Source organism: Amphiura filiformis, chromosome 11 (genome assembly GCF_039555335.1).
Source record: "Amphiura filiformis chromosome 11, Afil_fr2py, whole genome shotgun sequence".
Taxonomy (NCBI): Eukaryota; Metazoa; Echinodermata; class Ophiuroidea; order Amphilepidida; family Amphiuridae; genus Amphiura; species Amphiura filiformis.
In genome coordinates, this window is record NC_092638.1 from 13860385 (window position 1) to 13887993 (window position 27609).

The 27609-nt window shown below is 33.9% G+C and overlaps 1 protein-coding gene across 1 annotated transcript in view; it reads right to left on the reverse strand.

Moving 5' to 3' along the window:
• Window positions 1–4398: 4398 nt before the first annotated feature.
• Window positions 4399–27609, reverse strand: part of LOC140164383 (uncharacterized) — a 169469-nt gene continuing 146258 nt past the window's right edge. The window contains exon 5 of the mRNA XM_072187658.1: window positions 4399–6851. Coding sequence (XP_072043759.1) covers window positions 6602–6851 — 250 coding nt within the window. The 3' untranslated portion in view covers window positions 4399–6601. The remainder of the gene's footprint in view (window positions 6852–27609) is intronic.

Genomic DNA, 27609 nt, shown 5'->3' on the forward strand with positions numbered 1-27609 from the left:
CTTAAGTCCAATTTGTAAAGTTAATATTTTGCCCACAACCAGAAGATTCCACCTTAATTTCTACAAAAAAACTATTGCAGGTGTGGAATCGTGTTTTGGTCTAAAAATAAGACTACTTCTTTAAATCTGGCTTGCACGATGCAAGAATTGGATATCAAATAAAACTGTTAACTGATTTTGACGGGCCAGTGTCTGAGCTTGGAGTACATGATTTTACTCATATTTACTTCCACCAATGTCCCGGTTGAACAGATCTTTTTCCATGTTTGGATTTTGTGCCTGGAAGCTAAAACTAAGGAGATAGCGATGATGTCAGATAAGAAAGTCACTAACCAACGAAAAACAAGACCAACTCATATTTTATCCATGAATTATACTATAACGTTCGCATTATTCTCACATAATATATAAACCTCTTACATATTTGTTTTGGACAATCACAATTGAATTATAACTGCAAAATTAATATATAAATGTACATACAATGACATGGAATTAACAGCAGTAACATCAGAATAACAGTGCCTCACTTGGTAACTTTATTCATCAGTTCATAAGAAAAACCTTTCCTTGCTGAAATGGGACATTCTAAGGCTACATGCTCTTTTTTAGTTGAGTTTTTGGCAGGAAACAATCCCGCCAAAACGTCCATCGTAATCTTTTCACAACTAAATATCATAGTCAGAGAGTAATGATGCATCTGGTGGCTTTAGATTACCAACTTTCATTGCACTTAGTTGCAATTATCCCAGAAAATTCTTGATTTGTTTTTACAGAGTCTTGAATTGTCGATGTTTTTTGATTTTTTTTTTCACTCGGTGTATTTTGAAACTTGATGCATTACCTCTTCTCAAATTAGCCCCAAATCATAATTTATTATATGCGTGTAGCAAACACCAATGGGAATAATTGGACGTTGTTTGCGAGCCTAAATTTGGTTGATTTTATTTCACAATAATTCTAAGGTGAGAATTTTTGACCTGACATTTACTTTTTGGTTCAAATTTAAATTTATTGATATACATATTTTGAATAAATAAAGAGTACGCTTACCTTTCTGCAACACTTACTTCGGTATCATTAAGCATCTGCTGATAACCAACATTTAGCTGAAAACGAGTCCCTTCCTATCATTTTGAACAAAATATGGTTCAAAAAAAGTCCGTACGCTCACGTGGTATAAACTAGCACAGCGAGATAACGAACAGAGCTATTTACGGTGGGTATCTGTTGTGGCTATTAGGGTGAAGCCTATAGTATATCTTCCGCAAGTGACGAGATGTGTCAAGCAGGGCGGTATATTCAAACGCAATTGTCTGGATCATTGAGTATCGATTGAGTACGTATACATGCAGCACGGATGTGTGGTCCTCCCAGGTTTTTGACATATAAATTACAAATAACGTCGTGAATGACCCAGCGTTTTCATTTTATTATTACTAAATTAATCGTCGTTTATCACGAGTGCTAGAAGAGTTGTACCAGTTCAATTCATCAAAATTAATTTGTATTAAATGAAAAACAAACAGACAAGTAGAGTCATATGTCTTTCTATGACCGTATTCCTACCAAAATCAAAATCAAAATGATTTTCAATACACTAGAAACGTGTTGATATGTATATCTTTGAAAATCGCCGAATGTTAACCACAGTCACCGTGGCACAGCATAGGCATCTTTAGCATTCAGTGAAATTGGCAGTGGTTCGAACCCCTGTGAAAATTTTAGTATTTTTTATTCTTTTTACTAATGCGCTGTGTTGTTTTACAAACACGCCCCCTGAATGAAACTCCATGCGGCATGTACCCTTAAGTTGAAATTATAACAAACCAAATATATATCGCGCACAAGAAGTATTCTTAACAAAACAATTTCTTGAAGACAATCAAACCCTAATCAATTATCAACTAAAGTGGTTGATAGATGGAGAATTTTGTTCTGCGTATTTTGATACCTCATGCATTTCGTACGTTGCAACTGTATTTCCTCAACTTACAAAATTGCATATACCACTCCTATTCCTAATTATGGAAAAAAAGCATTCGATAAGGCGACGAAAAAGAAATCTTGTTCTATGGGCGGACGGGCCTTTCAAGTTGGGTCGGTCGGTCGGCTTTTTTTTTTTTTTTTTTTTGAAATGACCAAAAAAAATCACTAAAATCTGTAAATAATTTGCAATTTGAGAAGATACAAAAAAAAAATTGTTCCTGAAATTTCCGAAATTTGGGTCGGCATTCATTTGTACAGGAACATTTTTTTTTTTTTTTTTTTAAAATCTGGGTCGGTCGGTCCTGTAGAACAGGGTTTTCTTTTTCGTCGCCTAATGACAACATTTACATGAACTTTCGTCCTCGAATCACGTAGCTTATAATTACAGCCTTACAGGGTAGTGAGCGTTAGTCGCTCTCCGTTACAAAAGGCAACGAGAATTAGCCTAAAGGAGGAAATATTCAAATTAGTCACTTTTGAGAAACTCCACCATTTGCTTTTCAACTACGTATAGTATAGGGCGTATAGCATCGTGCCGAATGACGCGTATCAAAATACGCAGAAAATTTTTCGATATCTTTATTTGGTAATTTATTTATCTCTGTGTCTTTAAGAAGTTACTTTTGTTTTGTATAAAACATACTTTTTGTGCGAAATATAAATGGAAACTCTTCTTCGCCATGATAGTCAATGTATTGGAATAGGTATCCTGGATATGACTGTTTTTTAGAAATTCGGCATTAACATGGGATACCACCACGACCACTCCACTAACATACCAATTGTTGTAAACAAAATAGTCATCGTTTTTAATTGTTACAAATAAAACAAATACATCACAAAAGTAACAACGTCCTTTTTCATGTTTTGGAAGATTATAATTTATAACTCAAAACCTATGTAGCAAATCCTGTTCAAATAATAATGAAAAAATCCCGAATATGTTTTGCACTTCTTAGTTTGGTACCTCAAAATAGCCCAATAATTGTTGCCATTGTCTTTGAAAGACAAAAAGATAAAGATTCAAAAGCTGACCTGAAAGGCTAACCAATGAAAGTTCATAGATATTTAGGCACTGTAACACCAAAAGCAACAATGATACGGCCAAGCGCAACTTTGGAATGGGATGGAACAATTTTGTGTCTATTATGCTATTGAAATTGGCAGAACATACGTATTCGTTACCATAGTTACGCTAATTTAGTTTGTGATGCACGATATTTTAGTTCTGTCTCACAAAAAAGCGGCTACTATTTTTGAACTTTTACTATGCGAAATACCAAAAGTATATCAAAACACCCTACAATAACAATTTGATCATTAGCAGGGAATACAGTGGACGATACCAGGATTGTACTTACTGACTTCAAAAATCATTTCAGTTTGATTATTCTAGATTTTCAATTTGTGTAGGTTTGTTCTTTTCAAAGTCAAATATTTGCTCGTCAGAGGCACCAGGAGAAATACGTGGCCAAAATCAAGTGTGACGGCCTTAGCCCAAAAGTGGAAGACCTTTATCATGATCATGGCTACACGAGTAGGACTCGAAGCCATTTGGTTAGCTATTTCAGCGTCTTAGCTGTGCAAGTCCAAAGCTCCATAGACTTAAAACTTCTGGATTTTACATAAAGAAGTATAGGTGAGAAATGCTTACGTTAAAAAAAAACAACAACAAACACTCTCGAGGTACTTTGTCCAAAGATTTGAATATTTAAAGAATTTGATTTAACACATTATACATTCATACACATATACACCCAGTTGTAAAGCCATGACACGATCTGGTCCATGGGGGCCAAAGGCGGCAAATTGAGAACTGAGATAAAGGTAAAAATATGGAGCATCAAAATAGACATCAAAAAACGTCGTAACTTTATAACCAAGTATGCTAGACCTTTGGTGTTTTCAGTAAATGATAGCCTGTTGTATGGGTATTGTAATAATTACAGTAACTCAATTTTCAAAAATGCCTCCTTTAGCTTCCTTTGGCCCCCCATGGACCAGATCATGTCACAACATGTAGGCCTATGTGAGGACATGTATATAATATGTTATGTGTGGACATGTATGCATGGTGGTGTATAATGGGTGTATATATGGATATGAATACATATCTATGTGAGGACATATGTATGTGAAAACATGTCCATGCGAGGACAATTGACACCACTGAATGTAAATTGTGTGCATGTATATATATCTACGTGATTAATGGGTAAAATTAAACATTAGGCCTAATATCAAAATAAGAATAATATATTCTGTGGTGTCAAATGTATGGGTGATGGACTGTCTAGATCTATAACAATACATTAAGGTTACGCAAGATGGGCGTACTTTCATGTGAGTTTCCGGCATCAGCCTGTCGGTCTTGCGGCTTTGATGTTTTTAAGCTTTGAACCACTATAAACCAGTATCAACATAAAACATCAAGGCCGCAAGCCGGCAGGGCTGAGGCCAGAGACTCCAGTAGTGAGGACTTGTAACTAATGGAGATCCAAAAACCTTGTGTAACCTTAATTGAAATTGTCCTCACATTTTTTCACTGTCCTCACATTGTACATATTATAGTATAGAATAATGTCCTCACTTCTATCTGCTTTACAAGTACACCCCTACATACATCCCATACCCCTACACACGTACATACACGTACACCCCACATATATATCGCTTTTACCTAGTTTGAAAATAATTGATATCAGAATCAGTTCACATCCTTCACGAATCGGATGCCTTCATGAGTCATTTTAAGGGCCACATATCAAAACAACATTAGGATGGATTGGGGTTAACAGCTTACTCTTTCGAAATTGACTGCGAGATATGTGTACAGATTTTGATTTGATTTGATTTGTTGGGGTTGACAACCCTGGATAACCCAAGAAAGCCTCTATTGAAGCTTATTTCCATTGGGGTCCATTTGAACACCGGGACGGTTGGGAACAGTCAGGGGCCTCATAATATAAAGAATACGGAATGATTTATGTGTCATCCTTCATTCTACAATTAAATAGTGTTTCTATAAAGATTCTTTACAGGATTTCATTACATACAAAAAAATCCATAATATGTACAATTGTAGGTCATTTTGATTTCAAATTTATAAAAAGGCATGTACAGGTGATTTTAAATATTATTACAAGTACAAAATCACATTAATACACAATTACTCTTCATACCATTTTGTGATGATTACAAAGACACAATGTTTCAAATTTTAAATCTGATCAGGTAACTATTTTTTATCATGGATGTATAAACTCAAAAGTGTTGCTAGCAAATTAGCTCAAATTGTCAGAAAGTATCGGCTATATGAGCTTATATGATAGCAAAACATCCAGAAAATTCATAACCTTCAATATGGTGTGCACACTATGTTGTGTTGCGTCGTGCGTGCACTGTTGATGATCTTGAGTACCCTTTGCTCGTAAAGAAATTATTATTGATTCCGCACCCTGGGCACAATTTATCAACAGTATCCTATATTGAAAATACATAATCTCGTAACTTGATATGGTAAGCCGCTCGATAAAGCAAAAGCTTGTCTACAATTGAACGTTTGTTGATCAAAGTTACTTACATGGCACAAGATGTCAAATTTGAATTATGACGAGATTTAATAAAAAACATCGCAATTGACAGTGATGGATTGGGATATCACCTACAGTGGTGAATAAATCTACAAAATTTATCTTACAGATATCACGATACGACGCTTATGTATACCAAACGTATTTGGTTGTCATCTTGTACTGGTGAATTATAATGTTGTACGCATTAGCAAAATCTGTCTAGACTTCAACCAGCTACCTTCGACTTTATTTATAAATACGTATTTATAAATACGCACTTGTACCCATGGGTACGACATACCAAGACCAGCAAACGTGACTAAGTCCTCATGCCATTGAAAAGGATAGGAATTCTTTAGATAAATATTATTAAATCTAAGTATTAATTGAATAGCAAAATTATTACACATAGGGATTATGAATTTGTAGCATATTATCAAACACAACATTTTGAAGTATTTGCCGACGGAAAAATATTTATTGAAGGAAACCTTTACAAAATAATCACAAAGTTTAACAAAATAGACTATTTTGATGCAGAGTAGTCTCGTGTTGTTTACCTCCTTTGCATCCAAATGTACAGAAAGGCCACCTGTTATGTAGAAGGTCACTTCGAGACTTACTGGCCTACATAAGCTGTTATGGCAGCGCGGCGGTGGCCACGTGCGTATTTATAAATACGTATTTATAAATATAGTCGAAGCATACTGCCAACAATAGCAGACCTAAAGCCAAGCCTAAAGCACACTTAAAAACAGATCCATTGGACTGAGAGTTTCACATGATATGATGTCATACCGTACATATAGCATATTGTTTAACTGGATGTGAGTGCAAAGTGATGTTTCTCAAGTACCGACCCACAACAGCTATTTTGATACACTGAATAGAAACTAATGTTTTACATTATATCGGCACATTTCCCGAAAGACACGTATGACATGAAAGAAATTGCAAAACGTCAATAAACTACGCTCAGTAGCTCATACTTGTCATTGCAACACTCATATTACAAAAATGAACCAAAATGACTGCTGTCATGAAACCAAGGATAACTGGGCTAATATTGGAGTTCTCGTTGTGTCATCCTTTTCCTTGATAGAACATGTAGTATTGTTGGGTAAACTATTTGTATCTCTACATTCTGAGTTTGGTAAAGCACCGTCAACATCATTTGGTAATGTACCATCCACATCGTTTGATAAAGCGCCATCCGCACCTTTTGGTAGAGCGCCATCCGCACCGTTTGGTAGAGCGCCATCCGAAACATTCTCTTTATCCAATATTCTGACGATAAAATAAGAAACACACAAACTACATGTAAATGACTTTTATCTTGAGTCTTGAGTGATGAAGTGCTGTTAATCTCGGCTTTTAGGAGCGCTGTACAGTGGCGTAGCATCATAGGGACACGGGGACACGTGCCCCCAACCATTGCAAAAAAATCCCTTTAGGAAAATTGCCGAAAAACGGCCCCAATCGGACCCAGTGTACTGTGCGTATGTTCCAAATTTGGTGCTCAAAAAAAAATCCACAAAGTACGATGTACAGAACCCTCCCTCGAAACCTACAATCAAAGAAAAAAGTCTTGGAACGCTTGCGTGTAAATAACGGAAAACTGTCACCCCTCTCCCCGTACAATGTTGAGAAATGCCAATGTCTCCAGCGGTTCCCCAATGTGTTCCAACATTGCTTGATGGGGAGAGGGAAGGTAAATCATTGTTGTAGATGTCATGTTTCTTCCCAAACACAATATAGGTCATTTCCATGAACATAAGAAATTCTGCACGAAATTTCGACAGAGTGTGCTAAGCGTTCCAAGGACTTTTTTCGTTGATTGTCTCTACCGAATGCAAAATATTTCATCTAAATTTCGTTTTTGCCTCATAACTCAAAAACGGAATGTCGTATGAGCTTCAAATTTCACACGATTTGAGAGTGGATCATATACTTTGCAATCATATTAAAATTGTTGATAAAGAATTTGGTTTATTTAAGGAGTGGTCATTGGAAACACCCCATATGCTAAATTACACACGTTTCATAATTATGGCTCGAAACTGCTCTAAAATGTCGTTTTTGTCCATAACTCAAAAACAGAATGTTGTATGAGCGTCATATTGCACACGACTTGAGAGGGGATTATATGCTTTGCAATCATAATAAAATTGTTGATAATGAATTGGGTTTAGTTAAGGAGTGGTCACTGAAAATACCCCATATGCTAAATTACACACGTTTCATAATTATGGCTCTAAACTGCTCTAAAATGTCGTTTTGTCCATAACTCAAAAACAGAATGTTGTATGAGCTTCATATTGCACACGATTAGAGAGTAGATAATATCCTTTTGAATCCTAATAAAATTGTTGATAAAAATGTTGAGTTATTTAGGGAGTGGTCACTGACAACACCTCCTATGCTAAATGACACAAGTTTTGTAATTATGGCCCTCTTCTGTATGACACCGAGTCAATTGTCGTTTTTTGTCTCATAACTCAAAAACACTACAAATGCATTTTTCGTACAATATCACAATGTTTTGCAGCATGTTTTCCAAAATGTTTTTTTGAATGTTATTTAAACGTTTTGTACCCTTTATGATATAACCTAACATATAAAATTTATGTTTTCTCTAAAACTTGTGTTTGCTGCGTATAGGCACATCCGAGCGAATCAGAAAGATTATGATGTAACAATTTGAAACAACTCATTTCTGAATATTATTTATAACAAAATACGCTTTTGCGATGAGAAAAAAATAAAATAAAAAAAAACAACAATTTAATACACTTAAAGAAAAAATATAGACCACCATTGGGACTCGAACCGCGCACATCAGTCAATAGCCAAAAGGTTAACAGTCGGAGGACTAATCCGCTACACCACGCTGCCATTGCACAAACGAAGTAACAAGTTTTGTTCTTTTATAGTAGTCAGGTATCGGGGACAGTGTAAACTTGTATAGTAGAAATGGCAAAGTGTATCAGTTTACCATAATGACAAAATGGTCCAAAATCGACATTTTATGTTATTGAGGCCGCATCTCATGAAGCGTCACGTTCGTTTACGTTTGCTATACCAATTGAGAATGTTTTAATGCAAAAGGAATGACACCTTAATCTCTTATATGAAATTTGTTAACACTTTACCATTTTGAATTGAAATAAATATATATGCGTATTTCTTTCAATTCAAAATGACTAACTATAAATGTTAACAAAACAAAATAATGTTTCATTCCTTTGAAATGGCAGCGTGACCTCAAAAACTAAAAATGGACCAGCGGATTAGTTTACACTTTCCTCAGACTAATGGCAAAACCTTTTGACTATTGACCGATGTGGTTCGAGTCCCATTGGTGGTCTTTTTTTTAAAAGTATATTCAATTGTTGTTTTCTTGTTTTCTTTTCTTTTTTTTTTTTTTCTCATCGCAAAAGCGTATTTTAATATAAATAATATTCAGAAATGAGTTGTTTATGCGTATTTATTTCAATTTAAATTGGTAATAAACTTAACTGTTAACAAATTTCATATGAAACGAATGTTTCATTCCTTTTGCAATAAAACATTTTCAATTGGTATAGCAAATGTAAACGAACGTGACGCTTCGTGAGATGCGGCCTAAAAACATAAAATGTCGATTTTGGACCATTTTGTCATTATGGTAAACTGATACATTTTGCCGTTTCTACTATAGGGTGCTTGCATGGAAGATCATAAAGTTCAAACCATCCTAAAGACACGCTCCAGAGGACATACAAATGCACGGAGTACAATAACAATCACCTGTTTAACTGGTTTTGATCAAAGTAATTCTTTGTACTCCATGCATTAGCATATCTTATGGAGCGTGTCTGGAAGATGATTTGAACTCATGACCTTTCGTGCAAGCACTCTATAAGTTACAATTTCCCCGATATCTGACTACTATAAAAGTTATAAAGAACAAAACTTGTTACTTCGATGGCGAAATGGCAGCGTGGCGTAGCGGATTAGTCCTCAGACTGATAACCTTTTGACTATGACCGATGTGAATGGTTCGAGTCCCAGTGGTGGTCTTTTAAAAAAAAGTATATTCAATTGTGTGTTTTTTCTTTTCTTGTTTTTTCTCATGGCTAAAGCGTGTTTTAATATAAATAATATTCAGAAATGAGTTGTTTCAAATTGTTACATCATAATCGTTCTGATTCGCTCGGATATGCCTATACTCAGCATACACAAGTTTTCCAGAAGACATTTATATATGCCTATACTCAGCGAACACAAGTTTTAGAAAACATTTACATGTTGGGTTATATCATAAAAGGGTACAAAATGTTTTAAGTTTTAATAACATTGAAAATATTTTGGAAACATGCTGCAAAACATTGTGATATTGTAAAAAAATGTATTTGTAGTGTTTTTGAGGGTTTTTTTTTACAGTAGAGGGCATAATTACAAAACTTGTGTAATTTAGCATAGGAGGTATTTTCAGTGACCACTCCCTAAATAACCCAACATTTTTATCAACAATTTTATTATGATTCAAAAGGATATTATCTACTCTCAAATCTGGTGCAATATGAAACTCATACAACATTCTGTTTTTGAGTTATGGACAAAAACGACATTTTAGAGCATTTTAGAGCCATGATTAAGAAACGTGAGTAATTTAGCATAGGGGTGTTTAAAATGACCACTCCTAAATAAACCAAATTCTTTAGCAACAATTTTATTATGATTACAAAGCATATAATCCACTCTCAAATCGTGTGCAATTTGAAGCTCATGCGACATTCCGTTTTTGAGTTATGAAACAAAAACGAAATTTAGATGAAATATTTTGCATTCGGTAGAGACAATCAACGAAAAAAAAGTCTTGGAACGCTTGCGTGTAAATGCAAAATACTTCATCCCCCTCTCCCCATACAATGTTGAAAACCAATGTCTTCAGCGGTTCCCCAAATTTCACATTTGCTTGATGGGGAGAGTGGATCATATCATTGTTGCAATCATATTAAAATTAGGTCATGATAAAGAATTTGGTTTCAAAACGGAATGTCGTATAAAACTTCAATTTTCAGAAATCATAACTTTGCAATCATATTAAAATTGTTGATAAAATTTGGTTTATTTAAGGAGTGGTCATTGGAAACACCCCATATGCTAAATTCACACGTTTCATAATTATGGCTCGAAACTGCTCTAAAATGTCGTTTTTGTCCATAACTCAAAAACAGAATGTTGTATGAGCGTCATATTGCACACGACTTGAGAGGGGATTATATGCTTTGCAATCATAATAAAATTGCTGATAATGAATTGGGTTTAGTTAAGGAGTGGTCACTGAAAATACCCCATATGCTAAATTACACACGTTTCATAATTATGGCTCTAAACTGCTCTAAAATGTCGTTTTGTCCATAACTCAAAAACAGAATGTTGTATGAGCTTCATATTGCACACGATTAGAGAGTAGATAATATCCTTTTGAATCCTAATAAAATTGTTGATAAAAATGTTGAGTTATTTAGGGAGTGGTCACTGACAACACCTCCTATGCTAAATGACACAAGTTTTGTAATTATGGCCCTCTTCTGTATGACACCGAGTCAATTGTCGTTTTTGTCTCCTAACTCAAAAACACTACAAATGCATTTTTCGTACAATATCACAATGTTTTGCAGCATGTTTTTTCCAAAATGTTTTTTGAATGTTATTTAAACGTTTTGTACCCTTTATGATATAACCTAACATATAAAATTTATGTTTTCTCTAAAACTTGTGTTTGCTGCGTATAGGCACATCCGAGCGAATCAGAAAGATTATGATGTAACAATTTGAAACAACTCATTTCTGAATATTATTTATAACAAAATACGCTTTTGCGATGAAAAAAAAATAAAATAAAAAAAACAACAATTTAATACACTTAAAGAAAAAATATAGACCACCATTGGGACTCGAACCGCGCACATCAGTCAATAGCCAAAAGGTTAACAGTCGGAGGACTAATCCGCTACACCACGCTGCCATTGCACAAACGAAGTAACAAGTTTTGTTCTTTTATAGTAGTCAGGTATCGGGGAAAGTGTAAACTTGTATAGTAGAAATGGCAAAGTGTATCAGTTTACCATAATGACAAAATGGTCCAAAATCGACATTTTATGTTTTTGAGGCCGCATCTCATGAAGCGTCACGTTCGTTTACATTTGCTATACCAATTGAGAATGTTTTAATGCAAAGGAATGACACCTTAATCTCTTATATGAAATTTGTTAACACTTTACCATTTTGAATTGAAATAAATATATATGCGTATTTCTTTCAATTCAAAATGGTAAAATGGTAAATTCATAATAAAAAATGTTTCATTCCTTTGCATTAAAATATAACAAATCAATGTTTCATTCCTTTGCACTATACAATTAAGTTACACTTTCCCCGATACTATAAAAGAACAAAACTTGATACTTCGATTGCGAGATGGCAGCGTGGCGTAGCGGATTAGTCCTCAGACTGATAACCTTTTGACTATTGACCGATGTGGTTCGAGTCCCATTGGTGGTCTTTTTTTTAAAAGTATATTCAATTGTTGTTTTCTTGTTTTCTTTTCTTGTTTTTTTCTCATCGCAAAAGCGTATTTTAATATAAATAATATTCAGAAATGAGTTGTTTATGCGTATTTATTTCAATTTAAATTGGTAATAAACTTAACTGTTAACAAATTTCATATGTGAAACGAATGTTTCATTCCTTTTTTTTTTTTTTATTTTCAATTGGTATAGCAAATGTAAACGAACGTGACGCTTCGTGAGATGCGGCCTAAAAACATAAAATGTCCATTTTGGACCATTTTGTCATTATGGTAAACTGATACATTTGCCGTTTCTACTATAGGGTGCTTGCATGGAAGATCATAAAGTTCAAACCATCCTAAAGACACGCTCCAGAGGACATACAAATGCACGGAGTACAATACCAATCACCTGTTTAACTGGTTTTGATCAAAGTAATTCTTTGTACTCCATGCATTAGCATATCTTATGGAGCGTGTCTGGAAGATGATTTGAACTCATGACCTTCGTGCAAGCACTCTCTCTAAGTTTACAATTTCCCCGATATCTGACTACTATAAAAGTTATAAAAGAACAAAACTTGTTACTTCGATTGCGAAATGGCAGCGTGGCGTAGCGGATTAGTCCTCAGACTGATAACCTTTTGACTATGACCGATGTGAATGGTTCGAGTCCCAGTGGTGGTCTTTAAAAAAAAAAGTATATTCAATTGTGTTTTTTTTTCTTTTCTTGTTTTTTCTCATGGCAAAAGCGTGTTTTAATATAAATAATATTCAGAAATGAGTTGTTTCAAATTGTTACATCATAATCGTTCTGATTCGCTCGGATATGCCTATACTCAGCATACACAAGTTTTCAGAAGACATTTATATATGCCTATACTCAGCGAACACAAGTTTTAGAAAACATTTACATGTTGGGTTATATCATAAAGGGTACAAAATGTTTTAAGTTTTAATAACATTGAAAATATTTTGGAAACATGCTGCAAAACATTGTGATATTGTAAAAAATGTATTTGTAGTGTTTTTGAGGTTTTTTACAGTAGGGCATAATTACGAAACTTGTGTAATTTAGCATAGGAGGTATTTTCAGTGACCACTCCCTAAATAACCCAACATTTTTATCAACAATTTTATTATGATTCAAAGGTATTATCTACTCTCAAATCTGGTGCAATATGAAACTCATACAACATTCTGTTTTTGAGTTATGGACAAAAACGACATTTTAGAGCATTTTAGAGCCATGATTAAGAAACGTGAGTAATTTAGCATAGGGGTGTTTAAAATGACCACTCCTAAATAAACCAAATTCTTTAGCAACAATTTTATTATGATTACAAAGCATATAATCCACTCTCAAATCGTGTGCAATTTGAAGCTCATGCGACATTCCGTTGTTGAGTTATGAAACAAAAACGAAATTTAGATGAAATATTTTGCATTCGGTAGAGACAATCAAAGAAAAAAGTCTTGGAACGCTTGCGTGTAAATAACGGAAAACTGTCACCCCCTCTCCCCCGTACAATGTTGAGAAATGCCAATGTCTTCAGCGGTTCCCCAATGTGTTCCAACATTGATTGATGGGGAGAGGGGAAGGGTAAATCATTGTTGTAGATGTCATGTTTCTTCCCAAACACAATATAGGTCATTTCCATGAACATAAGAAATTCTGCACGGAATTTCGACAGAGTGTGTAAGCGTTCCAAGGACTTTTTTCGTTGATTGTCTCTACCGAATGCAAAATATTTCATCTAAATTTCGTTTTTGCCTCATAACTCAAAAACGGAATGTCGTATGAGCTTCAAATTTCACACGATTTGAGAGTGGATCATATACTTTGCAATCATATTAAAATTGTTGATAAAGAATTTGGTTTATTTAAGGAGTGGTCATTGGAAACACCCCATATGCTAAATTACACACGTTTCATAATTATGGCTCGAAACTGCTCTAAAATGTCGTTTTTGTCCATAACTCAAAAACAGAATGTTGTATGAGCGTCATATTGCACACGACTTGAGAGGGGATTATATGCTTTGCAATCATAATAAAATTGTTGATAATGAATTGGGTTTAGTTAAGGAGTGGTCACTGAAAATACCCCATATGCTAAATTACACACGTTTCATAATTATGGCTCTAAACTGCTCTAAAATGTCGTTTTTGTCCATAACTCAAAAACAGAATGTTGTATGAGCTTCATATTGCACACGATTAGAGAGTAGATAATATCCTTTTGAATCCTAATAAAATTGTTGATAAAAATGTTGAGTTATTTAGGGAGTGGTCACTGACAACACCTCCTATGCTAAATGACACAAGTTTTGTAATTATGGCCCTCTTCTGTATGATACCGAGTCAATTGTCGTTTTTGTCTCATAACTCAAAAACACTACAAATGCATTTTCGTACAATATCACAATGTTTTGCAGCATGTTTTCCAAAATGTTTTTTTTGAATGTTATTTAAACGTTTTGTACCCTTTATGATATAACCTAACATATAAAATTTATGTTTTCTCTAAAACTTGTGTTTGCTGCGTATAGGCACATCCGAGCGAATCAGAAAGATTATGATGTAACAATTTGAAACAACTCATTTCTGAATATTATTTATAACAAAATACGCTTTTGCGATGAGAAAAAAATAAAATAAAAAAAACAACAATTTAATACACTTAAAGAAAAAATATAGACCACCATTGGGACTCGAACCGCGCACATCAGTCAATAGCCAAAAGGTTAACAGTCGGAGGACTAATCCACTACGCCACGCTGCCATTGCACAAACGAAGTAACAAGTTTTGTTCTTTTATAGTAGTCAGGTATCGGGGAAAGTGTAAACTTGTATAGTAGAAATGGCAAAGTGTATCAGTTTACCATAATGACAAAATGGTCCAAAATCGACATTTTATGTTTTGAGGCCGCATCTCATGAAGCGTCACGTTCGTTTACATTTGCTATACCAATTGAGAATGTTTTAATGCAAAAGGAATGACACCTTAATCTCTTATATGAAATTTGTTAACACTTTACCATTTTGAATTGAAATAAATATATATGCGTATTTCTTTCAATTCAAAATGGTAAAGTGTTAACAAATTTCATATATGAAATCAATGTTTCATTCCTTTGCATTAAACTTTCTCAATTGGTATAGCAAATGTAAACGAACGTGACGCTTCATGAGATGCGGCCTCAAAACATAAAATGTCGATTTTGGACCATTTTGTCATTATGGTAAAGTGATACACTTTGCCATTTCCACTATACAATGATAAGACTACTTAAACTACTTTGACTACTATAAAGAACAAAACTTGATACTTCGATTGCGAAATGGCAGCGTGGCGTAGCAGATTAGTCCTCAGACTGATAACCTTTTGACTATTGACCGATGTGGTTCGAGTCCCATTGGTGGTCTTTTTTAAAAGTATATTCAATTGTCGTTTTCTTTTTTATTTTCTTGTTTTTTTTCTCATCGCAAAAGCGTATTTTAATATAAATAATATTCAGAAATGAGTTGTTTATGCGTATTTATTTCAATTTAAATTGGTAATAAACTTAACTGTTAACAAATTTCATATATGAAACGAATGTTTCATTCCTTTTGCAATAAAACATTTTCAATTGGTATAGCAAATGTAAACGAACGTGACGCTTCGTGAGATGCGGCCTAAAAACATAAAATGTCGATTTTGGACCATTTTGTCATTATGGTAAACTGATACATTTTGCCGTTTCTACTATAGGGTGCTTGCATGGAAGATCATAAAGTTCAAACCATCCTAAAGACACGCTCCAGAGGACATACAAATGCAGTACAATACCAATCACCTGTTTAACTGGTTTTGATCAAAGTAATTCTTTGTACTCCATGCATTAGCATATCTTATGGAGCGTGTCTGGAGATGATTTGAACTCATGACCTTTCGTGCAAGCATTCTATCTAAGTTACAATTTCCCCGATATCTGACTACTATAAAAGTTATAAAAGAACAAAACTTGTTACTTCGATTGCGAAATGGCAGCGTGGCGTAGCGGATTAGTCCTCAGACTGATAACCTTTTGACTATGACCGATGTGAATGGTTCGAGTCCCAGTGGTGGTCTTTTAAAAAAAAAGTATATTCAATTGTGTTTTTTTTCTTTTCTTTTTTTTTCTCATGGCAAAAGCGTGTTTTAATATAAATAATATTCAGAAATGAGTTGTTTCAAATTGTTACATCATAATCGTTCTGATTCGCTCGGATATGCCTATACTCAGCATACACAAGTTTTCCAGAAGACATTTATATATGCCTATACTCAGCGAACACAAGTTTTAGAAAACATTTACATGTTGGGTTATATCATAAAGGGTACAAAATGTTTTAAGTTTTAATAACATTGAAAATATTTTGGAAACATGCTGCAAAACATTGTGATATTGTAAAAAATGTATTTGTAGTGTTTTTGAGGGTTTTTTACAGTAGAGGGCATAATTACGAAACTTGTGTAATTTAGCATAGGAGGTATTTTCAGTGACCACTCCTAAATAACCCAACATTTTATCAACAATTTTATTATGATTCAAAAGGATATTATCTACTCTCAAATCTGGTGCAATATGAAACTCATACAACATTCTGTTTTTGAGTTATGGACAAAAACGACATTTTAGAGCATTTTAGAGCCATGATTAAGAAACGTGAGTAATTTAGCATAGGGGGTGTTTAAAATGACCACTCCATAAATACACCAAATTCTTTAGCAACAATTTTATTATGATTACAAAGCATATAATCCACTCTCAAATCATGTGCAATTTGAAGCTCAGACGACATTCCGTTTTTGAGTTAAGAGGCAAAAACGAAATTTAGATGAAATATTTTGCATTCGGTAGAGACAATCAACGAAAAAAGTCTTGGAACGCTTTTGTGTAAATAAAGGAAAACTGTCACCCCTCTCCCCCGTACAATGTTGAGAAATGCCAATGTCTTCAGCGGTTCCCCAATGTGTTCCAACATTTTGCTTGATGGGGAGAGGGAAGAATAAATCATTATTGTAGATGTCATGTTTCTTCCCAAACACAATATTGTCATTTCCATGACATAAAAATTCTGCACGGAATTTCGACAGAGTGTCATTGAAGGACTTTTTTCGTTGATTGTCTCTACCGAATGCAAAAATTTCATCTAAATTTCGTTTTTTTCATCAAAAACGGAAATTATGGCTCAAATTTCACAAATACTTTGCAATCATATTAAAATTGTTGATAAAAATTCGTTTATTTAAGGAGTGGTCATTGGAAACACCCATATGCTAAATTTCACGTTTCATAATTATGGCTTGAAACTGCTCTAAAATGTCGTTTTGTCATAACTCAAAAACAGAATGTTGTATGAGCTTCATATTGCACACGACTTGAGAGGGGATTATATGCTTTGCAATCATAATAAAATTGTTGATAATGAATTGGGTTTAGTTAAGGAGTGGTCACTGAAAATACCCCATATGCTAAATTACACACGTTTCATAATTATGGCTCTAAACTGCTCTAAAATGTCGTTTTTGTCCATAACTCAAAAACAGAATGTTGTATGAGCTTCATATTGCACACGATTAGAGAGTAGATAATATCCTTTTGAATCCTAATAAAATTGTTGATAAAAATGTTGAGTTATTTAGGGAGTGGTCACTGACAACACCTCCTATGCTAAATGACACAAGTTTTGTAATTATGGCCCTCTTCTGTATGATACCGAGTCAATTTTCGTTTTTGTCTCATAACTCAAAAACACTACAAATGCATTTTTCGTACAATATCACAATGTTTTGCAGCATGTTTTCCAAAATGTTTGTTTTGAATGTTATTTAAACGTTTTGTACCCTTTATGATATAACCTAACATATAAAATTTATGTTTTCTCTAAAACTTGTGTTTGCTGCGTATAGGCACATCCGAGCGAATCAGAAAGATTATGATGTAACAATTTGAAACAACTCATTTCTGAATATTATTTATAACAAAATACGCTTTTGCGATGAGAAACAAATAAAATAAAAAAGAAACAACAATTTAATACACTTAAAGAAAAATATAGACCACCATTGGGACTCGAACCGCGCACATCAGTCAATAGCCAAAAGGTTAACAGTCGGAGGACTAATCCACTACGCCACGCTGCCATTGCACAAACGAAGTAACAAGTTTTGTTCTTTTATAGTAGTCAGGTATCGGGGAAAGTGTAAACTTGTATAGTAGAAATGGCAAAAGTGTATCAGTTTACCATAATGACAAAATGGTCCAAAATCGACATTTTATGTTTTGAGGCCGCATCTCATGAAGCGTCACGTTCGTTTACATTGCTATACCAATTGAGAATGTTTTAATGCAAAGGAATGACACCTTAATCTCTTGTATGAAATTTGTTAACACTTTACCATTTTGAATTGAAATAAATATATATGCGTATTTCTTTCAATTCAAAATGGTAAAATATTTCACTTTGCATTAAAACTTTTCATATATAAACGAACGTGAATCAATGTTTCATTCCTTTGCATTAAAATAACAAATGTTACCAGTTTACCATTTGTCATTATAGTAAAATGATACACTTTGCCATTTCCACTATACAATTAAGTTTACACTTTCCCCGATACCTGACTACTATAAAAGAACAAAACTTGATACTTCGATTGCGAAATGGCAGCGTGGCGTAGCGGATTAGTTCTCAGACTGATAACCTTTTGACTATTGACCGATGTGGTTCGAGTCCCATTGGTGGTCTTTTTTTAAAAGTATATTCAATTGTTGTTTTCTTGTTTTCTTTTCTTGTTTTTTTCTCATCGCAAAAGCGTATTTTAATATAAATAATATTCAGAAATGAGTTGTTTATGCGTATTTATTTCAATTTAAATTGGTAATAAACTTAACTGTTAACAAATTTCATATATGAAACGAATGTTTCATTCCTTTTACAATAAAACATTTTCAATTGGTATAGCAAATGTAAACGAACGTGACGCTTCGTGAGATGTGGCCTAAAAACATAAAATGTCGATTTTGGACCATTTTGTCATTATGGTAAACTGATACATTTTGCCGTTTCTACTATAGGGTGCTTGCATGGAAGATCATAAAGTTCAAACCATCCTAAAGACACGCTCCAGAGGACATACAAATGCACGGAGTACAATACCAATCACCTGTTTAACTGGTTTTGATCAAAGTAATTCTTTGTACTCCATGCATTAGCATATCTTATGGAGCGTGTCTGGAGGATGATTTGAACTCATGACCTTTCGTGCAAGCACTCTATACAAGTGTACAATTTCCCCGATATCTGACTACTATAAAAGTTATAAAGAACAAAACTTGTTACTTCGATTGCGAAATGGCAGCGTGGCGTAGCGGATTAGTCCTCAGACTGATAACCTTTTGACTATGACCGATGTGAATGGTTCGAGTCCCAGTGGTGGTCTTTTAAAAAAAAAAGTATATTCAATTGTGTGTTTTTTCTTTTCTTGTTTTTTCTCATTGCTAAAGCGTGTTTTAATATAAATAATATTCAGAAATGAGTTGTTTCAAATTGTTACATCATAATCGTTCTGATTCGCTCGGATATGCCTATACTCAGCATACACAAGTTTTCCAGAAGACATTTATATATGCCTATACTCAGCGAACACAAGTTTTAGAAAACATTTACATGTTGGGTTATATCATAAAGGGTACAAAATGTTTTAAGTTTTAATAACATTGAAAATATTTTGGAAACATGCTGCAAAACATTGTGATATTGTAAAAAAATGTATTTGTAGTGTTTTTGAGGTTTTTTTTTACAGTAGAGGGCATAATTACGAAACTTGTGTAATTTAGCATAGGAGGTATTTTCAGTGACCACTCCCTAAATAACCCAACATTTTTATCAACAATTTTATTATGATTCAAAAGGATATTATCTACTCTCAAATCTGGTGCAATATGAAACTCATACAACATTCTGTTTTTTGAGTTATGGACAAAAACGACATTTTAGAGCATTTTAGAGCCATGATTAAGAAACGTGAGTAATTTAGCATAGGGGGTGTTTAAAATGACCACTCCTAAATAAACCAAATTCTTTAGCAACAATTTTATTATGATTACAAAGCATATAATCCACTCTCAAATCATGTGCAATTTGAAGCTCATGCGACATTCCGTTTTTGAGTTATGAAACAAAAACGAAATTTAGATGAAATATTTTGCATTCGGTAGAGACAATCAACGAAAAAAAGTCTTGGAACGCTTGCGTGTAAATAACGGAAAACTGTCACCCCCTCTCCCCGTACAATGTTGAGAAATGCCAATGTCTCCAGCGGTTCCCCAATGTGTTCCAACATTGCTTGATGGGGGGGAGAGGGAAGGTAAATCATTGTTGTAGATGTCATGTTTCTTCCCAAACACAATATAGGTCATTTCCATGAACATAAGAAATTCTGCACGGAATTTCGACAGAGTGTGTAAGCGTTCCAAGGACTTTTTCGTTGATTGTCTCTACCGAATGCAAAATATTTCATCTAAATTTCGTTTTGCCTCATAACTCAAAAAACGGAATGTCGTATAAAGCTTCAAATTCACACGATTTGAGAGTGGATCATATACTTTGCAATCATATTAAAATTGTTGATAAAGAATTTGGTTTATTTAAGGAGTGGTCATTGAAAACACCCCATATGCTAAATTACACACGTTTCATAATTATGGCTCGAAACTGCTCTAAAATGTCGTTTTTGTCCATAACTCAAAAACAGAATGTTGTATGAGCGTCATATTGCACACGACTTGAGAGGGGATTATATGCTTTGCAATCATAATAAAATTGTTGATAATGAATTGGGTTTAGTTAAGGAGTGGTCACTGAAAATACCCCATATGCTAAATTACACACGTTTCATAATTATGGCTCTAAACTGCTCTAAAATGTCGTTTTTGTCCATAACTCAAAAACAGAATGTTGTATGAGCTTCATATTGCACACGCTTAGAGAGTAGATAATATCCTTTTGAATCCTAATAAAATTGTTGATAAAAATGTTGAGTTATTTAGGGAGTGGTCACTGACAACACCTCCTATGCTAAATGACACAAGTTTTGTAATTATGGCCCTCTTCTGTATGATACCGAGTCAATTTTTTCGTTTTTGTCTCATAACTCAAAAACACTACAAATGCATTTTCGTACAATATCACAATGTTTTGCAGCATGTTTTCCAAAATGTTTTTTTGAATGTTATTTAAACGTTTTGTACCCTTTATGATATAACCTAACATATAAAATTTATGTTTTCTCCAAAACTTGTGTTTGCTGCGTATAGGCACATCCGAGCGAATCAGAAAGATTATGATGTAACAATTTGAAACAACTCATTTCTGAATATTATTTATAACAAAATACGCTTTTGCGATGAGAAAAAAATAAAATAAAAAAACAACAATTTAATACACTTAAAGAAAAATATAGACCACCATTGGGACTCGAACCGCGCACATCAGTCAATAGCCAAAAGGTTAACAGTCGGAGGACTAATCCACTACGCCACGCTGCCATTGCACAAACGAAGTAACAAGTTTTGTTCTTTTATAGTAGTCAGGTATCAGGGAAAGTGTAAACTTGTATAGTAGAAATGGCAAAGTGTATCAGTTTACCATAATGACAAAATGGTCCAAAATCGACATTTTATGTTTTGAGGCCGCATCTCAGCGTCACGTTCGTTTAATTTGCGTATACCGTTTTAATGCAAAAGGAATGTTAATCTCTTATATGAAATTTGTTAACACTATACCATTTTGAATTGAAATCAATATAAATGCGTATTTCTTTCAATTCAAAATGGTAAAGTGTTAACAAATTTCATATATGAAATCAATGTTTCATTCCTTTGCATTAAAACTTTCTCAATTGGTATGCAAATGTTAACACTTTACCATTTTGAATTGAAATAACATATATATGTCGATTTGGACCTTTTTCATTATGGTAAAGTGATACACTTTGCCATTTCCACTAACAAGTTTACACTTTCCCGATACCTGACTACTATAAAAGAACAAAACTTAATACTTCGATTGCGAAATGGCAGCGTGGCGTAGCGGATTAGTCCTCAGACTAATAACCTTTTGACTATTGACCGATGTGGTTCGAGTCCCATTGGTGGTCTTTAAAAAAAAGTATATTCAATTGTTGTTTTCTTGTTTTCTTTTCTTGTTTTTTTTTCTCATCGCAAAAGCGTATTTTAATATAAATAATATTCAGAAATGAGTTGTTTATGCGTATTTATTTCAATTTAAATTGGTAATAAACTTAACTGTTAACAAATTTCATATATGAAACGAATGTTTCATTCCTTTTGCAATAAAACATTTTCAATTGGTATAGCAAATGTAAACGAACGTGACGCTTCGTGAGATGCGGCCTAAAAACATAAAATGTCGATTTTGGACCATTTTGTCATTATGGTAAACTGATACATATTGCCGTTTCTACTATAGGGTGCTTGCATGGAAGATCATAAAGTTCAAACCATCCTAAAGACACGCTCCAGAGGACATACAAATGCACGGAGTACAATACCAATCACCTGTTTAACTGGTTTTGATCAAAGTAATTCTTTGTACTCCATGCATTAGCATATCTTATGGAGCGTGTCTGGAAGATGATTTGAACTCATGACCTTTCGTGCAAGCATTCTATCTAAGTTTACAATTTCCCCGATATCTGACTACTATAAAAGTTATAAAAGAACAAAACTTGTTACTTCGATTGCGAAATGGCAGCGTGGCGTAGCGGATTAGTCCTCAGACTGATAACCTTTTGACTATTGACCGATGTGAATGGTTCGAGTCCCAGTGGTGGTCTTTTAAAAAAAAAGTATATTCAATTGTGTTTTTTTTCTTTTCTTTTTTTCTCATGGCAAAAGCGTGTTTTAATATAAATAATATTCAGAAATGAGTTGTTTCAAATTGTTACATCATAATCGTTCTGATTCGCTCGGATATGCCTATACTCAGCATACACAAGTTTTCCAGAAGACATTTATATATGCCTATACTCAGCGAACACAAGTTTTAGAAAACATTTACATGTTGGGTTATATCATAAAGGGTACAAAATGTTTTAAGTTTTAATAACATTGAAATATTTTGGAAAGATGCTGCAAAACATTGTAATATTGTAAAAATATGTATTTGTAGTGTTTTTGAGGTTTTTTACAGTAGAGGCATAATTACGAAACTTGTGTAATTTAGCATAGGGAGGTATTTTCAGTGACCACTCCTAAATAACCCAACATTTTCATCAACAATTTTATTATGATTCAAAAGGATATTATCTACTCTCAAATCTGGTGCAATATGAAACTCATACAACATTCTGTTTTTTTGAGTTATGGACAAAAACGACATTTTAGAGCATTTTAGAGCCATGATTAAGAAACGTGAGTAATTTAGCATAGGGGTGTTTAAAATGACCACTCCTAAATAACCAAATTCTTTAGCAACAATTTTATTATGATTACAAAGCATATAATCCACTCTCAAATCATGTGCAATTTGAAGCTCATGCGACATTCCGTTTTTGAGTTATGAAACAAAAACGAAATTTAGATGAAATATTTTGCATTCGGTAGAGACAATCAACGAAAAAAGTCTTGGAACGCTTGCGTGTAAATAACGGAAAACTGTCCCCCCCTCTCCCCCGTACAATGTTGAGAAATGCCAATGTCTTCAGCGGTTCCCCAATGTGTTCCAACATTGCTTGAAGGGGAGCGGGGGTGGCAGTTTTCCGTTATTTACACGCCAGCGTTTCAAGACTTTTTTCCTTGATTGTCTCTACCGAATGCAAAATATTTCATCTAAATTTCGTTTTTGCCTCATAACTCAAAAACGGAATGTCGTATGAGCTTCAATTTTCACACGATTTGAGAGTGGATCATATACTTTGCAATCATATTAAAATTGTTGATAAAGAATTTGGTTTATTTAGGAGTGGTCATTGGAAACACCCATATGCTAAATTACAACACGTTTCATAATTATGGCTCGAAACTGCTCTAAAATGTCGTTTTTGTCCATAACTCAAAAACAGAATGTTGTATGAGCGTCATATTGCACACGACTTGAGAGGGGATTATATGCTTTGCAATCATAATAAAATTGTTGATAATGAATTGGGTTTAGTTAAGGAGTGGTCACTGAAAATACCCCATATGCTAAATTACACACGTTTCATAATTATGGCTCTAAACTGCTCTAAAATGTCGTTTTTGTCCATAACTCAAAAACAGAATGTTGTATGAGCTTCATATTGCACACGATTAGAGAGTAGATAATATCCTTTTGAATCCTAATAAAATTGTTGATAAAAATGTTGAGTTATTTAGGGAGTGGTCACTGACAACACCTCCTATGCTAAATGACACAAGTTTTGTAATTATGGCCCTCTTCTGTATGATACCGAGTCAATTTTCGTTTTTGTCTCATAACTCAAAAACACTACAAATGCATTTTTCGTACAATATCACAATGTTTTGCAGCATGTTTTCCAAAATGTCTTTTTGAATGTTATTTAAACGTTTTGTACCCTTTATGATATAACCTAACATATAAAATTTATGTTTTCTCTAAAACTTGTGTTTGCTGCGTATAGGCACATCCGAGCGAATCAGAAAGATTATGATGTAACAATTTGAAACAACTCATTTCTGAATATTATTTATAACAAAATACGCTTTTGCGATGAGAAAAAAATAAAATAAAAGAAACAACAATTTAATACACTTAAAGAAAAATATAGACCACCATTGGGACTCGAACCGCGCACATCAGTCAATAGCCAAAAGGTTAACAGTCGGAGGACTAATCCACTACGCCACGCTGCCATTGCACAAACGAAGTAACAAGTTTTGTTCTTTTATAGTAGGTATCGTAAACTTGTATAGTAATGGCAAAGTGGGGGAAGTAATCACGTTCGTTTACTTGTTCTTTTATAGTAGTCAGGTATCAGGGAAAGTGTAAACTTGTGTATAGTAGAAATGGCAAAGTGTATCAGTTTACCATAATGACAAAATGGTCCAAAATCGACATTTTATGTTTTTTATTCCGCATCTCATGAAGCGTCACGTTCGTTTACATTTGCTATACCAATTGAGAATGTTTTAATGCAAAAGGAATGACACCTTAATCTCTTATATGAAATTTGTTAACACTTTACCATTTTGAATTGAAATAAATATATATGCGTATTTCTTTCAATTCAAAATGGTAAAGTGTTAACAAATTTCATATATGAAATCAATGTTTCATTCCTTTGCATTAAAACTTTCTCAATTGGTATAGCAAATGTAAACGAACGTGACGCTTCATGAGATGCGGCCTCAAAAACATAAAATGTCGATTTTGGACCATTTTGTCATTATGGTAAAGTGATACACTTTGCCATTTCCACTATACAATTAAGTTTACACTTTCCCCGATACCTGACTACTATAAAAGAACAAAACTTGATACTTCGATTGCGAAATGGCAGCGTGGCGTAGCGGATTAGTCCTCAGACTGATAACCTTTTGACTATTGACCGATGTGGTTCGAGTCCCATTGGTGGTCTTTTTTTTAAAAGTATATTCAATTGTTGTTTTCTTTTTTCTTTTCTTGTTTTTTTTTCTCATCGCAAAAGCGTATTTTAATATAAATAATATTCAGAAATGAGTTGTTTATGCGTATTTATTTCAATTTAAATTGGTAATAAACTTAACTGTTAACAAATTTCATATATGAAACGAATGTTTCATTCCTTTTGCAATAAAACATTTTCAATTGGTATAGCAAATGTAAACGAACGTGACGCTTCGTGAGATGCGGCCTAAAAACATAAAATGTCGATTTTGGACCATTTTGTCATTATGGTAAACTGATACATTTTGCCGTTTCTACTATAGGGTGCTTGCATGGAAGATCATAAAGTTCAAACCATCCTAAAGACACGCTCCAGAGGACATACAAATGCACGGAGTACAATAACAATCACCTGTTTAACTGGTTTTGATCAAAGTAATTCTTTGTACTCCATGCATTAGCATATCTTATGGAGCGTGTCTGGAAGATGATTTGAACTCATGACCTTTCGTGCAAGCATTCTATCAAGTTTACAATTTCCCCGATATCTGACTACTATAAAAAGTTATAAAGAACAAAACTTGTTACTTCGATTGCGAAATGGCAGCGTGGCGTAGCGGATTAGTCCTCAGACTGATAACCTTTTGACTATGACCGATGTGAATGGTTCGAGTCCCAGTGGTGGTCTTTAAAAAAAAAGTATATTCAATTGTGTGTTTTTTTTCTTTTCTTGTTTTTTCTCATGGCAAAAGCGTGTTTTAATATAAATAATATTCAGAAATGAGTTGTTTCAAATTGTTACATCATAATCGTTCTGATTCGCTCGGATATGCCTATACTCAGCATACACAAGTTTTCCAGAAGACATTTATATATGCCTATACTCAGCGAACACAAGTTTTATAGAAAACATTTACATGTTGGGTTATATCATAAAGGGTACAAAATGTTTTAAGTTTTAATAACATTGAAAATATTTTGGAAACATGCTGCAAAACATTGTGATATTGTAAAAAATGTATTATGTAGTGTTTTTGAGGTTTTTTACAGTAGAGGGCATAATTACGAAACTTGTGTAATTTAGCATAGGAGGTATTTTCAGTGACCACTCCTAAATAACCCAACATTTTATCAACAATTTTATTATGATTCAAAGGATATTATCTACTCTCAAATCTGGTGCAATATGAAACTCATACAACATTCTGTTTTTGAGTTATGGACAAAAACGACATTTTAGAGCATTTTAGAGCCATGATTAAGAAACGTGAGTAATTTAGCATAGGGGTGTTTAAAATGACCACTCCTAATAAACCAAATTCTTTAGCAACAATTTTATTATGATTACAAAGCATATAATCCACTCTCAAATCATGTGCAATTTGAAGCTCATGCGACATTCCGTTTTTGAGTTATGAAACAAAAACGAAATTTAGATGAAATATTTTGCATTCGGTAGAGACAATCAACGAAAAAAGTCTTGGAACGCTTGCGTGTAAATAACGGAACACTGTCACCCCCTCTCCCCCGTACAATGTTGAGAAATGCCAATGTCTTCAGCGGTTCCCCAATGTGTTCCAACATTGCTTGATGGGGAGAGGGAAGGTAAATCATTGTTGTAGATGTCATGTTTCTTCCCAAACACAATATAGGTCATTTCCATGAACATAAGAAATTCTGCACGGAATTTCGACAGAGTGTGCCAAGCGTTCCAAGGACTTTTTTCGTTGATTGTCTCTACCGAATGCAAAATATTTCATCTAAATTTCGTTTTTGCCTCATAACTCAAAAACGGAATGTCGTATGAGCTTCAAATTTCACACGATTTGAGAGTGGATCATA